The sequence below is a fragment of the Danio aesculapii genome, chromosome 15, assembly GCF_903798145.1.
Source record: "Danio aesculapii chromosome 15, fDanAes4.1, whole genome shotgun sequence".
Taxonomy (NCBI): Eukaryota; Metazoa; Chordata; class Actinopteri; order Cypriniformes; family Danionidae; genus Danio; species Danio aesculapii.
Window position 1 is genome coordinate 3,976,517 of NC_079449.1, and position 15,032 is coordinate 3,991,548.

At 36.8% G+C, this 15,032-nt stretch overlaps 1 protein-coding gene across 2 annotated transcripts in view; it reads right to left on the reverse strand.

Annotated features, from left to right (window-relative positions):
• The window catches only part of pdgfd (platelet derived growth factor d), a 78,763-nt gene that overhangs the window by 18,771 nt on the left and 44,960 nt on the right, over positions 1 to 15,032 (reverse strand). For both annotated transcript variants that reach the window (XM_056473595.1, XM_056473596.1), the window contains exon 4: positions 6,340 to 6,393. In XM_056473595.1, coding sequence (XP_056329570.1) covers positions 6,340 to 6,393 — 54 coding nt within the window. The remainder of the gene's footprint in view (positions 1 to 6,339; positions 6,394 to 15,032) is intronic.

The window sequence follows — 15,032 nt, forward strand, 5'->3', positions numbered from 1 at the left end:
AAGTTTATATATTCCAATTTTTTTTTTGTTTTGGGAAAATGTGTTATTTGGTTTTATTGATACAGACAATAATACTGAGAAAGTGTTCTGCTTCATAAATCTTTTACTTGCTAAATATCACATCCATAAATGCAAATTCTCCGATAATAAACCACTTTAAGTTATTCATAAAAGAATTGAAACAATACTTTGAAACACTTTCCGTTTCAGGAAACACTGAGGCTAGGAAAACATTCTCTTGTCATGCCCTATTTAAAATTCCCCTGTAACATCAGTACTACACTTTGAATTACTTATACTCCTAATATTTTATTTTTATTTTAAGCTTTACTTTATATGTATTTCTTGTTTAACTTATTGTATTTTTTTTCTTTACTGTTTTATCCCCCTGGCATCATCCATCTTCCTCCTATAGTTCATAATGTTTCATTGTGCTATAATAATTGCTGACAATTTACTGTTCAATAAAAGACAAAACTAAACAATATAAATTAACAGAAAGCTGAAAAAAAAGAAAGAAAAAAAAACAAAAAACAAAACAAAGGAGCCGCCATGTTTTAAATACACAGCCGAGACATTACACCGTAATAATATATACATATAATAACAAGCCATGGCCGACCTGAGCTCAAACAAACCTTCTCATCGTCTTGATTAACAGGCACAAAACCAAGATGAACAAAATCTGCTGTGTCCTGTTGTTGTTTACGAGGCTGTCTAAAAGTGTGAGCGGTTTCACTTTCTCCAGAGAGCTCGCCGCGCGTCTGTTTTTGAAAAAGGAACTATTTGAGCTCATATTTATAACGTGCTCGTAATCATTGAAGCTCTCTGATATCCGATCCTTTCAGAAAGAGACAAACGCGAAAGTGAAGCGCGAAAAAACAAAGGAGAAGCTGAAAAAACAGCAGCAAATGATGCTTTCTGTAACCCAAAAGATGATCAAACTGCCATGTTTAACTATTATCATCACATTTTAGACTATTACTACTCTCGAACAGAGGCTACATGTGCTGGTGAAGATTACAGACACAGATGAGAGGTCTGCTCTAACTATGGGCTATATTTCGTGTCGTTTTTTAACCCAAATAGGCACTAAATGTATGCTGTGTGTAGTTTTTCTGTAGTTGGTATCATACCGGAGACTGTAAGGGCCTGTATGTGTTCATATATGTTGCATTTATTTATTTGATATAATTACAGACGTTACAGTAGGCTATTTCACAGATCATTGATCTGCAGTATAATCAACTCGTGTTCATTGAGAGGTTAGTAATGAACATTTCTACACAAGTATTTATGTGTATAAAGCGTCTGTTTTGTGAGAAGTGCTTCTCATATGATATGTGAGCGACCTATACAGCTTTACTGTAGACATGTCCTTGAGTAAAAATGACGTCGTCTGAAACTTTCTGTCATACACCACACCTACCAAAAGAGTACCAATGGTAGTGGAAACGCAAGCCTGATAAAGGTGACCCGTACTGTACTGTACCTCTCAGTGGAAACAGGCCATTTAACTACATGGTTGACCATCCCTTACACCAGTGTTTCTCAACCACGTTCTTGAAGGACCACCATTTTATAATAAATGCAAAACAAGGAAAAAATAAGAAACCTGAGCCTGAAAAGTTAAATGTAAAGTTAAGTAAAGAGTGAAAAACATTCATTCATTTTCCTTCGGTTAAGTCCCTTTATTTAGTCCCTTTATCTGCTGTTGCCACAGCAGAATGAACCACCAACTTATCCAGCACCTGTTTTACACAGCATCCTCCCAGCAGCAACCCAGTACTGGGAAACACCCATACACTCTTACAGTCACACAAACACACACTACGAGCAATTTAGTTAATCAATTCCTCTATAACGCATGTGTTTGGACCGTGGGGGAAACTGGAGCACCCGGAGGAAACCCACACCAACACGGGGAGAACATGCAAACTCCACACAGAAATGCCAACTGACCCAGTTGGGGCTCGAACCAGCAACCTTCTTGCTGTGAGGCCACAGTGCTAACCACTGAGCCCCCGTGTCACCCCCAAAACACAATCAATTAATTAAAACTAAAATATACTGAATGGGGGATAAAAACTAAACCTTTGGGGGAAAAAATGACAAATTTCAGTAAAATGTAAATGTATTTGGGGATAGTATTCAAATAAAAACATATATACACACAAACATAAAGTATATATATGAACAGGGCAACACGTCGTTGACCGCATTGGCAGGGGTTTCCTCCAGGTGCTCCAGTTTCCCCCACAGTCTAAACACATGCTCTATAAGGGAATTGGATAATCTAAATTGGCCATAGTGTACGAGTGTGTGTGAGTGTTGCCCAGTACTGGATTGCAGTTGGAAGGGCATCCGCTGCGTAAAGCCTGATTTAAACTTATTCGTCAAGCACTCCCTGCAATCGACTCTACTTAGGACCCCAGTGGATCGTCTGCGTTGAATCCCTGATCATGAGTCTTGAGATTTTAACAAGACTAATCATATTAGTAACATTATTATCGACAACTACAAGTTAAAGACACGCATAGTTAAAATAATTAAAACGTTTGTAAACATTAAATTATGTCTTTTTGATGTTTTTATGTATTTACAGTTGAAGTCAGAATTATTAGCCCCCCTGAATTATTAGCCCCCCTGTTTATTTTTTCCCTAATTTCTGTTTAATGGAGAGCAGATTTTTTCAACACATTTCTATTCATAATAGTTTTAATAACTCATTTCTAATAACTGATTTATTTTCTCTTTGTCATGATGACAGTAAATAATATTTGACTAGATATTTTAAGACACTTCTATACAGCTTAAAGTGACATTTAAAGGCTTAACTAGGTTAATTAGTTTAACTAGGCAGGTTAGAGTAATTAGGCAAGTTATTGTATGATGATGGTTTGTTCTGTAGACTATCGAAAAAAATTGCTTAAAAGGGCTAATAATATTGACCTTAAAATGGTGTTTAAAAAATTAAAAACTGCTTTTATTCTAGCCGAAATAAAACACATTTTTTTCCAGAAGAAAAAATATTATCAGACATACTGTGAAAATTTCCTTGCTCCGTTAAACATCATTTAAGAAATATTTAAAAAAAGAAAAATTCTACAATAATTCTGACTACAACTGTATATGTAACATTATATATTTACAGAAGAAGTGGTAGCATGTTGTAGGCTTCTAAAATAAAAGCATGAAAGACAAATTTTTCATGCCACAACATATGCCTTTAGTTGTACATCAGTATACGAAATACATAATTTTAAATAGTTTTGTCATTATAACACTTTTTTAAATTACATAAATTTAAATGAGATTTTGCTGCATTTATATATATATATATATATTTATTAATTTTTTTTTTATCAGGCGCTACAAACTATACCTATTACAACTCCAGTGAACCAATAGATGAATTACCAGTTTGTAAACATTCAGGATGCGTGCGCAGCGAGGTGTGAAAGTAAACAGTGTTCATCTGACAGGTCCATTTGCGATAGCATCCTCCCAATGGATATTGAATAAGACGAAATGGCCAAGCATCCAGCCCCAAATATACAACTATCTCATTGAAACTCCAAGTGATTTTACAAGAGAGGGAATTACACAAGGCCTGGGGAATCATCAACGAGCAAAACAACTGCATTCTGACAGCGAACTGCACCTGTACGGCAGGGTATGTGAACGCACATGTTTACATTTCATTCTGAGCATTCAGTGTCTGCAGTTTAATTCACCAAATTGAACTGTTCTGGCTGAAATCATTGCTGCAATCAAAAACGAGAATTGTGTACGATTCAGCATAGCGTGAGCTTACCTGATATGAAATGAGAACTGCAGAGTCCAGCATTTCTAATTAGGTCCTCACTCCATTCAGCTCCCTTTTAGCCAAAGACGTCTGTGGTTGGCACTAAAAGCAGTGTGGTGTACGGTAAAAGTTACGTTTTTGAATTTGTCCCATTGACTTAACATTGGGTCAAACTTTGTGAGCTCATAACTCTGCATCAGACTGTCCTACAGACTTCTAACTGGACTCATTTAACTCAGTCTAGCCAGCAGCCAATAACTGATGACTTCTTAACGTACTAGCCACTCCCTAGCAACCACTTACAGCACCCTAGCAACTGTCCCATAGACTTCCATTGTAAAAGACTCCCATTTACTTAACATTGGATCAACCTTTGTGAGCTCATAACTCTGCATCAGACTGTCCTACAGACTAGAGTCTGGCCTCATTCAACTCAGTCTAGCCAGCAGCCAATCACTGATTACCTTTAAACTTACTAGCCACTCCCTAGCAACCAATTTCAGCACCCTAGCAACTGTCCCAGAGACTGTGACTAGCTATTCTAACACATGCTAACAGTTTAAACTTCCTACTGACATGCTAATCTTGCTAGAAAGGTGCTAGCAACACGATAGTGACATGCTAGTCATGCTAGTAACATGCTAATTTATGCTAACAACATGCTAATTCATGCTAGAAACAAGCTGATTCATGCTAGAATTATGCTAGTAACATGCTAATATCATGCTAGTTACATGCTAATTCATGCTAGAATATGCTAGTAACCTGCTAATTCATGCTAGTAACATGCTAATTCATACTAGAATCATGCTAACAACATGCTAATTCATGCTAGAAACATGCTAGTAACATGCTAATTCATGCTAGAATCATGCTAATTCATGCTAGAAACATGCTAATTCATGCTAGAATCATGCTAACAACATGCTAATTCATGCAAGAAACATGCTAGTAACACGCTAATTCATGCTAGAAATACGCGAACAACATGCTAATTCATGCTAGTAACATGCTAATTCATGCTAGAACCATGCTAATTCATGTTAGGATCATGCTAGTAACATGCTAATTCATGCTAGAAACATGCAAGTAACATGCTAAATCATGCTAGAATCATGCTAGTAACATGCTAAATCATGCTAGAATCATGCTAGTAACATGCTAATTAATGCTAGGAACATGCTAATAACATGCTAATTCGTGCTAGAATCATGCTAGTAACATGCTAATTCATGCTAGAATTATGCTAGAAACATGTTAGTTCATGCTAGAATCATGCTAACAACATGCTAATTCATGCTAGAAACATGCTAATCCATGGTATAATCATGCTAGTTACATGCTAACTCATGCTAGAATCATGCTAATTCATGCTAGAATAATGCTAGTTACATGCTAATTAATGCTAGACGCATGCTAATTCATGATAGAATCATGGTAGTTACATGCCAATTCATGTTAGAATCATGCTAGTTACTTGCTAATTCATACTAGAATCATGCTAGTAACATGCTAATTCATGCTATAAACATGCTAGTAACATGCTAATTAATGCTAGAATCATGCTAATTTATGTTAGCAACTGCCTAGCAACCACTCAGAATACTTTAGCAACCGCCTAGCAACAACCCAGAAACATGCTAACATATATGTACTTATCTATGCCGACTGTTTCAAACTTCATAAAAACTGCTTCAGTTATTTACACTTTAAAACGACTTCAAAATTTTAGACTCGGCTTTTCAAGCCACCATAAAGTTTGTCCTCAAACTTTAATATCTAGTTTCTCTATAGAATCCCCCAGGGTCCTAGGTGGACCCAGTTGTCAGGGTGGGGACTCGATTTCTCATGACACCCTATAGCCCTTGCTGTGGCTGACGCCAATGCTGACACACACCTCTCAAAAAATGTAACTACATGTTACAATGATGCGTAGTGCAAGCTTTGTGATTAGTTGGTGACCAGTGTGGGCGGGACTGAGAGCCGCAAGCCTGATGGAGCGAACGTTTACAAGTGTCGAGTCTCATGACGGAGCTCCAGATGGAGACTGTTGTTTTGTGTTTACCTTATGATTAAAGCTGATGTCCACCAGTTCATGCCTCTGAATGAGTGAGTTTGAGCCACTTCTACATTAAGGTAGCATTCAGAAAAAACAAAACACCAGAGAAGAAACTCGACACAGAGGAACATAAAAATCTACTGCCAGCTAGTGTTTCGGAAGTGTAATTGCAGAACAACACAAACAGCACGCAGAAGTATAAATGCACGACTATGCGCAAGGCATACGCTGTGGGTCACACCGATCACTTGAAGCAGAAGTATAAACCAGCCTTAAAACATATGCTGAAATAATTGGCGGTTCATTCCGCTGTGATAAAATGATAAAGAGACTAAGCTGAAGGAAAATGAATAAAATGGGTTTGAATAATAAGTAAATAAATAATCCACTGTGATCATTTCATGAAGTCATACTGTTCTCAGTGAAATTAAATTGTAAATATGTAATGATATCTGGAGTGTGTCATACTTACTGACATTATGGTAACTGCTTCCCAATTGGTCAGAGAGGCGAGTGGTGAGCTGTCCTGGAAAACACACAGATTATAAAACTTGTGATTTTACACACAACATACTAAAGCCTCACTGCTGTTGCACTGTTCACTGGAAAACCACACTGGAAATGGAGGGTGTGTGATCTCATTAGCATGAACACACACTCCGTCTCACTGGAAAAAACTGATTATTTCTCTGGATTTGAACATTCTGACACAGGGCTTGACATTAACCTTTTTTGATCACCGGCCACTGAGGCTAGTAGTTTTCCAACGTTACTAGCCACTCGTCATTTTCACTAGGAAAGTGTGCATTTATATACATACATTTGACTTTGGCATTACTTGATTTAGATTTTATGTCTACATTCCTCCTCATTCATTGCACTTTTGTTGTGTATGACCTTGCTCAATGAGCATGAGCAAATGGGTTGTGTTTTCATAGTGTCGCATTGCAATTAGTTCTTGTTTCACATGACGTTTCAGCGCTCAACACTAAGGATTTACCTATTTTTTTCCTGGCCACACCAGGAAATTGAGACCCCACCCATTGACTTGTGTCCTCCGTAGTGGACATTGCGTTTTCATTAATTTTCTTTGAATTTATTGAGCTACTCAGTCAAGTCCTGTTGTACTGTTCAGAGGACATCCTGGGCTTTCTAGTGATATGTTATTTGATTGGCTGGCATGCTAGGAACCACTCCTTTTATTGCATCCAAAATGGCCGACATACAAAAAACATTTTAGTCATGGAGCCAGTTCATCCCAAATGGGAGATATGACTTGCAATATAAGTGATGACACTACAGCATATAAGAGCCCATATGTTGTATTTTTGCTCCTTAAGACACCCATATTGTATTTTTCTACATTAAAATGTTAATATATTGTATATTATGAAACTACATAACATCAGTGCATTGTACAATGTGGCTTTTTTTTTACAAACATATTCAAATGTTGTATTTCAAAGCACAACTAAAGCAGTGCATTGCTTAAGTAGGCTTCTTCTACATTCAGACTCATTCATATGTTATGTTTTGAACTGCATAACAATTATAGATGCAACAATTATAGATTTTGGTTGTACGATTATATAGTCTGAAGAATAATCATGGTTTGGCGGTTATCACGTCTAATGTAAATTTAAGCTTTATATTAGCTAAGTATTTAAATAAACTGTTGATATCATCTGCATTCATACATACATAATAATTTTAATCATTTGTAATAATTCGTCTTACTTATCTTTTGTTTTCATTGCACTGAAAGCCACGCACAACTCTCACCGCTACAGCGTGAGATCGCTCTGCCTGCGCACGCATATTGGCATGTATTCTAATATTGGAAATAACAAACTTGCGCGCGGGAAAGACGCGATATGTGATATAAGCTTGGAACTTTAAACTAGCGCACACCTGACATAACTTTGTTTAGTTGCAGCAGTTTCATTCCGTGCAACAGAATCGCGGCGTTGAGAAGCCTTAAAGCTTAAGTATCCAAATATTTTCGGCTGCTCGCGCCACTCGCTTAATGTCAGGCGACTCACGCTCTGCGCAGCCTTCAACTGCAGCTCATGCTGTGTTGAACAGACGCACGTCACTTCATAAACTACAGTGGCCGTTTCTTCGACTGAACTAAATTTATTTTTGGTGTCTTGGACACACTATTAAGACTTTTTAATACATTTTAAGGGCCTTAATTTTGTCATAATTGACTGATCAACTTTTAATACTTTTTTAGACCCTGCGGATACCCTGTGTTAAAAGTATGGTTAAAGTGAAAGTGGCAACCTCTGCTAATTACGCGAGACCTTTTCTTAAAAGAATCCCAAACTGTTGAAAACAACGGATGCACGATCATCGCTTTATGTACAGTCTATTTCAAAGAGAACCGATCACATTAGTTGCGTTTCCAGGCACGGTTGCTTTGCGCAAGCATTTAAACACTAAGGCCATCATTAATGAGCGATGATAGTCTCACCGTGCGAGTGATCATCCTCCGATTCGGTATTGACCAGCTTTCTTTTGCTCGCGCAAACAGTTATTTTTGTCAGTCGTGCTGCTTCTTGAAGGGAATCCTTATTGTTGAACTTTGCTAACAGGTTTAGAAAACTACAATTTCAAGAGTTCACACTAGGCTGACGATTGATTGATTATAAAGCTTGTTTGGCATGCTGTCCTGGGAGAGAGCCCTGAGCTCATAAGACCCTGGAGCCTGAGGCTCCCTCTCGTTTGCAAGACGAGAGGAGAGTTTGGGCTCAGGTAGATCTCGAGAACTCTCCTGCTGTAGTAGCTAATGAACAGATAGTGATTGCTCTTAAGAGATAACTACTTACTAGGAGCATGTCTATGGTGCTGATTTGGATTAGTCAATTAACTAAGGAGGAAACCGGGGAACCCGGGGGAAACCCACGTAAGCACGGGGAGAACGTATAAACTCTGCACAGAAACGTTGGCTGGCTTGCTAAGGACTAGAACCAGTGACGTTCTTGCTGTGAGGCAACAGTGCTAACCACTGGGCCACCGTGCCATCCATCTAGAAACGGAGGAGGAGTAGGGGTGGAAGGGGGGATTCTTCAAAACGAATATGGCTGTTATATGGAGCTTAGGGTATTTATAGTGGCTTAGGAATCGTCTGATTGGTGAATTATTAATTGAATAATGCGGGACCGGATACAAGCAATCATAAGCACATGATCCTCTCCAAATTAGTTTATAAATAAACATCACTTAAAAATTATTTTCAACTGGCCAAAGAGGCTGCTGGGGGTGTCTGTCTAAGCGGCCACAGCTGAAATCTACCCACATTTGGAGGGTTGGCAGATGTTTATGTCAAGCCCTGTTCTTATATATATATTGGTGATCATGTAAGTTAATGGAAAGTAAATAACACTGTTGTAGTGGGTTTTTGCACATCTTAATGACAAATATTGTGCGTCGAAAAATGAAGAGCAGCCAAAATATGCTTACTTTACTGATCATTCTGTCACTGACAGACGCACACAAACACACACACACACACAGAACCACTGACAGACACACACTGACAAACGCACACGCAATAACAGACACAAAAACAACACACTGACAAACATACTAACACAAACACTTACAGACACACACTAACAAACACACACTGACAAAAACACATTGACAAACAAACATACACACACACACTGACAGACACAGAATCACAAAAACACACTGACAAACACACACAGATTCATACATACACAGAAATATTGACAGATACACACTGACAAACACATACACAGAAACACACTGACAAAACACACACAGATTAATACATACACAGAAATACTGACAGATACACACTGACAAACACATACACAGAAACACACAGATGCACACACTAACAGAAACCCATTGAGAGACACACACTGACAAACACACACAGAGACACACAAACAGAAACACGCTAACAAACAGACACACACTGACAAATAAAAACACACACAAACACTAACAAACAAATGTATACACACACTAACAAACACACACTAACAGACACATTAAAAAAACCACAGTGACAAACAAACATACACACACAATAACAAACAAAACACACACACATACTTAAAAAAACACACTGACAAACACACACACACACACTGACAGACACACAATGACACAGACACACACTAACAGAAACACACTTAAAGATAACACACTGACACACACACAATGACAAACGCACTAACAGAAACACACTGACAGACAAACACACACACACACCCACACACCCACACACACACACACACACACACACACACACACACACACGCACCCCGCTCTGCCACTCTGGTTCCATAAATCTCCTCCTGTGGCAATGCAAACAATAGGAGGTCAGAGGTCACCGGCGCGCTGTTATGATGATGATTCCCATCAGAGAAATCAACTCCACCACACTCTGATGTCAAACACACACACACACACACACACACATACAGATGGACAAAGAAATACCTAACAGAGAGGCACAGAAAAACACAGACACACACACACACACCCAGGACAAAAACACGCACATACAGAGAGATGGACAAAGAAACACACACATACAAAGAGGCACAGAAAAATACAGGCGCGCGCACACACACACACACACACACACACACACACACACACACACACACACACACACACACACAGTCATATCACTGATGATCTGAATGCTTTGAACATATCATTACATTGATATCAGAAACCTCATCTATATATACAATTTAGCACAATCAGGGTGACACGGTGGCCTCACAGCAACAAGGTCACTGGTTCGAGTCCCGGCTGGGTCAGTTGGCATTTCTGTGTGGAGTTTGCATGTTCTCCCCGTGTTGGCGTATGTTTCCTCCAGGTGCTCCGGTTTCCCCCACAGTCCAAACACATGTGCTATAGGGGAACTGATGAACTAAATTTTCCGTTGTGTGTGTGTGTTCCTGTCTCTGTGTGAATGAGAGTGTACGAGTGTTTCCCAGTACTGGGTTGCAGCATGAAGGGCATCCACTGCGCAAACCATATGCTGGAATAGTTGGTGGTTCAAAACAAACCAGATAAAGTAGGGACTAAGGAAAATGAATGAATGAATAAATTTAGCCAAATCAGTCATTTTTTAGTTGATCTATGAGGTATAGTAAGTTCTATTAATATGATGGAAAATAATAAACATTGAATCAAATTACTCCACATTTTTCACCCCCAAAAAAAAAAAAAAACATTCAGATTTTTAATTGATCAGTTTTAAATGTAATTGAGTTAAAAAAAAGAAAAACTTAATTATTTTAGGCTTAACAACCTACAGGAATGCAAGTTTTCACTCTTTTCATTGTAGTTCAAATTAGTTTATATATTTATATATTCAACTACTAGTATATATTAATTTAAGTCAGAATTATTAGCCCCCCTTTTGAATTTTTCTTCTTTTTTAAATATTAAAAGCAAGGAAATTTTCACAGTATGTCTGATAATATTTTTTCTTCTGGAGAAAGTCTGATTTGTTTTAGAATAAAAGCAGTTTTTAATTTTTAAACACATTTTTAGGTCATTATTATCAGCCCATTTAAGCTATATTTGTTTTCGATAGTCTACAGAACCAACCATCATTATATAATAACTTGCCTAATTACCCTAACCTGGCTAGTTAACCTAATTATATATATCTAGTCTAATATTATTTACTGTCATCATGGCAAAGATAAAATAAATCAGTTATTAGAGATGAGTTATTAAAACTATTATGATTAGAAATGCATTGAAAAAAATCTGCTCTCCATAAAACAGAAATGGTGGAAAAAATAAACTGGGCGCTAATAATTCAAGGGGGCTAATAATTATGACTTCAACTGTATATTTATATATATTTATAAGCAAAATATAGCAGCAAAATAATCTGATTTAAGCAAAATCCAAAATATCCAAATTTTAATTTTATATTAAATAGCAATACTTAATATAATATTTATATATTTAATATAACATTTATATTTGTATATTTCAGATTTTGGTTAAACATACTAAATATAAGCCCATTTTAAACAAAATACAGAAGCTAAAAGCAAAATCTATGATCTTTTTGTCAAACTATGAAGTATAAGGTACAGTAATTTATACTAATATACACATAAAACAATCAATTAAACAAATTACCTAATTTATTACTTTAAAATTTAATTAAAGTAGAAAAAATAAAAACTTAATAAAATTACGTTCAATAAGTTGAAATAATTAAATTGGTCAAAACCTCAGTATAGCTCAAATTACTTTATTCTACTAATTTTTTGTTTCCTTTAATTTATTATTTTCCTTCAGCTTAGTCCCTTATTTATCAGAGCTTGCCACAGTTCAGTATTTATTACACGGCGGTCTCTTCTTTACATTTACGTTATAACACATTTAGCTCTGCATTCTGCTCTATTATTGCATATTGACTTCAATTCCAATTATGTTCTAATTATTGTATTTATTGATTTATTTATTCAGTTTTATTGATTTATTTATTTTAGCCCATTAACTGGTAGACGTGATTTGATTGTGTGTGTGCCCCGTGTACAAACGGTTGGTTGTTAAAATGATTATTAAAACAAAAAAGAAAGTAAAATAAAAAAAAACCTGCATTTGTCTACTAAAACATTTCTTTTTCTATTTTAATATCTCGCTGTTAGCTACTCTTTCAACAAATAACAATATAAGAATGATAATTATGATGATGATAATAACAGGGAGGGAAACCCCTGTTTTTTAATTATATTTTATTTAAAAACTGTTTAATAGAGGCTTTGACTCTCAAGTAACCATTTATGAGAAAATACTGGATATATATCGTATACAGTCTTTCCTCCTAAAATATTGAGATCTGATATTTTTGCCCATATCGCCCAGTCCTAGTTGTTTGTCGCCACCTATTGGTTAAACAATGTAATTGCTACAACATTTACCAGCGTAAAGTTCCATTAAACGGTGATTTTAATCTTTACCATAAACATGTGTGTTTATATCAGAACTATAGACTGTTCTCCCAGTACTTCTGTGTTTTTTAATTGTTTATAACTAATTGAAAAAGTGTAAAAAAAATGAATCTCCGTCAATCAAATGCAGATCTAAATGCAGCACTTTGAAGAATTCATTCATTCATTTTCTTTTCAGCTTAGTCGCTTTATTAATCTGGGGTCGCCACATCTGAACGAACCACCAACTTATCCAGTATATGTTTTACGCAGCGGATTCCCTTCTAGCTGCAACCCATCACTGAGAAACACCCATACACACTCATTCACTCACATACACTACTGACGATTTAGCTTCCCCGATTCACCTACAGCGCATGTCTTTGGATTTGTGGGGGAAACCAGAGCACCCGGAGGAAACCCGGAGGAAACCCACGCCGAGGCTCGAACCAGCGACCTTCTTGCTGTGAGGTAATCGTGCTACCCACTGCGCCACCGTGACGCCCGGAATAATAATCCTGGTTTGATTGTGCAGTTTTACGCTGAATGCATTAATGCAGGCTAAACAAGCAGTGACAGAAAACACCTTTAATTAATAAACAAAGAATACCCCACCACAACTTTTTCTGTCATCATTATATTTTACAGGGAAGCCAAAACGCTTTCATACATGTGATTTGAATGATGCGAGAGGAGATCTCTCTGCAATTGATAGAAATATTAGATTAACCTACAAGTTCATACAAAGTTATTAATCCATGCGTCGCGAACTGCGGGTTGTGATCCGTTACACCCAAATAACAAATACTGATTTATTTTCCCCTAAATTATAACATCTGAAATGTTCTTCATTCAAACTAATTCAAATAGAAATAATAAAAGAATAATTTGTTTACAACAAAGAGCATCAAATAAGCAAAACATTCAAGGAAAATCCTCTAATTACAATTAAAGACCTTCGAAAATAAAAAAGGCACCAAATTATGATCTACAAACATCCCCATCCGCTTATCCCCAAAAGAGGATCTAAACAAACATCGTCGGCAGAAAAAAATAAAAATAAATCACATTTCACAACATCAAACGAAGCTTTAAAGAAGAAGATCCACAATAAAAAGAGAAATAAATAATAAAAACAAGAGCATCATCTTCCCCTGCAGAAACACATGCACATCTGTCTGTGTCATTAACACTTCACGGCCCTTAATGAGCGTCTGACGAGCTTTAAAGTCTGCTTTTAATAAGAACAATGACAAAACATGCTGTTTGCTGTCACTGCTCATTATAGAGCATGTGCTTGAGCGGAAACGAGCCGATTACATCAGCGCTTTTACCGCAGTAACACGCTCGCACTCGCTTCAGTCTCTCGCCGTCTCGTATCGACACTCACACTTCTGTTTTTCAGCCGCAGGAATAGATGTCTTAATTAAAGCTCAACTTTTTAGAAGTTCATCTGAGGTAACAGAGCGTTTGGAGTAAGAAGAAGTCTTGATGATGTTACTTTAAAGTGGAAGTGAAGAAGTTTACATTATTTTATTAAATGATTTACATCTTGTTTTCATCCATCCTGGGGGGGGGATGATTGATGGTGAAACAAATGGAATTATTTGGTCAAATGTTTTGAAAACAATACACTCTGGGCAAATTTACTACCCTTTCGTTATGCTGGGGGCTGTTTTTACCCCATTGACTTCCATAATAACCACCAATTTTTGATTGCAAAGTTATGATGGCATATAATTATGCATTGTTGCTGGTTTTCCCTGTTAGGAAGAGTTACAATTTGTCATTTTTATTGTTGATCATCAGTTACATGATACAAAAAAATCTTAGCTTCTGGCTTTTACATGTAGTGTAGTGTGTGTTTGTGTGTGTGAGAGAGAGAGTGTAAGAGAGACCTTTGCACATGTATCTTGATATGTTTGTGAAAGTTCAAAATAAGCAGCTCAGCTCTTGAAACACAGTAAACACAGTAAACACAGTAAACACAGTAAGTGTATTTCTACACACACACACACTATAATTTGCCGTTTTATTCCATATTAAAGCCAGAAACTTTTTTTGCACAGGCCTATCTAAAGGGTTAATGCTGCCAACTGATGATCAACAGTAAAAACTAAAAGTTTGACCTCATCCAAAACCATCAACAACCAAGAATGCATGATTATATGCTGTCATGGCTTTCGCAATCAAAAAATGTGAAGTCAAT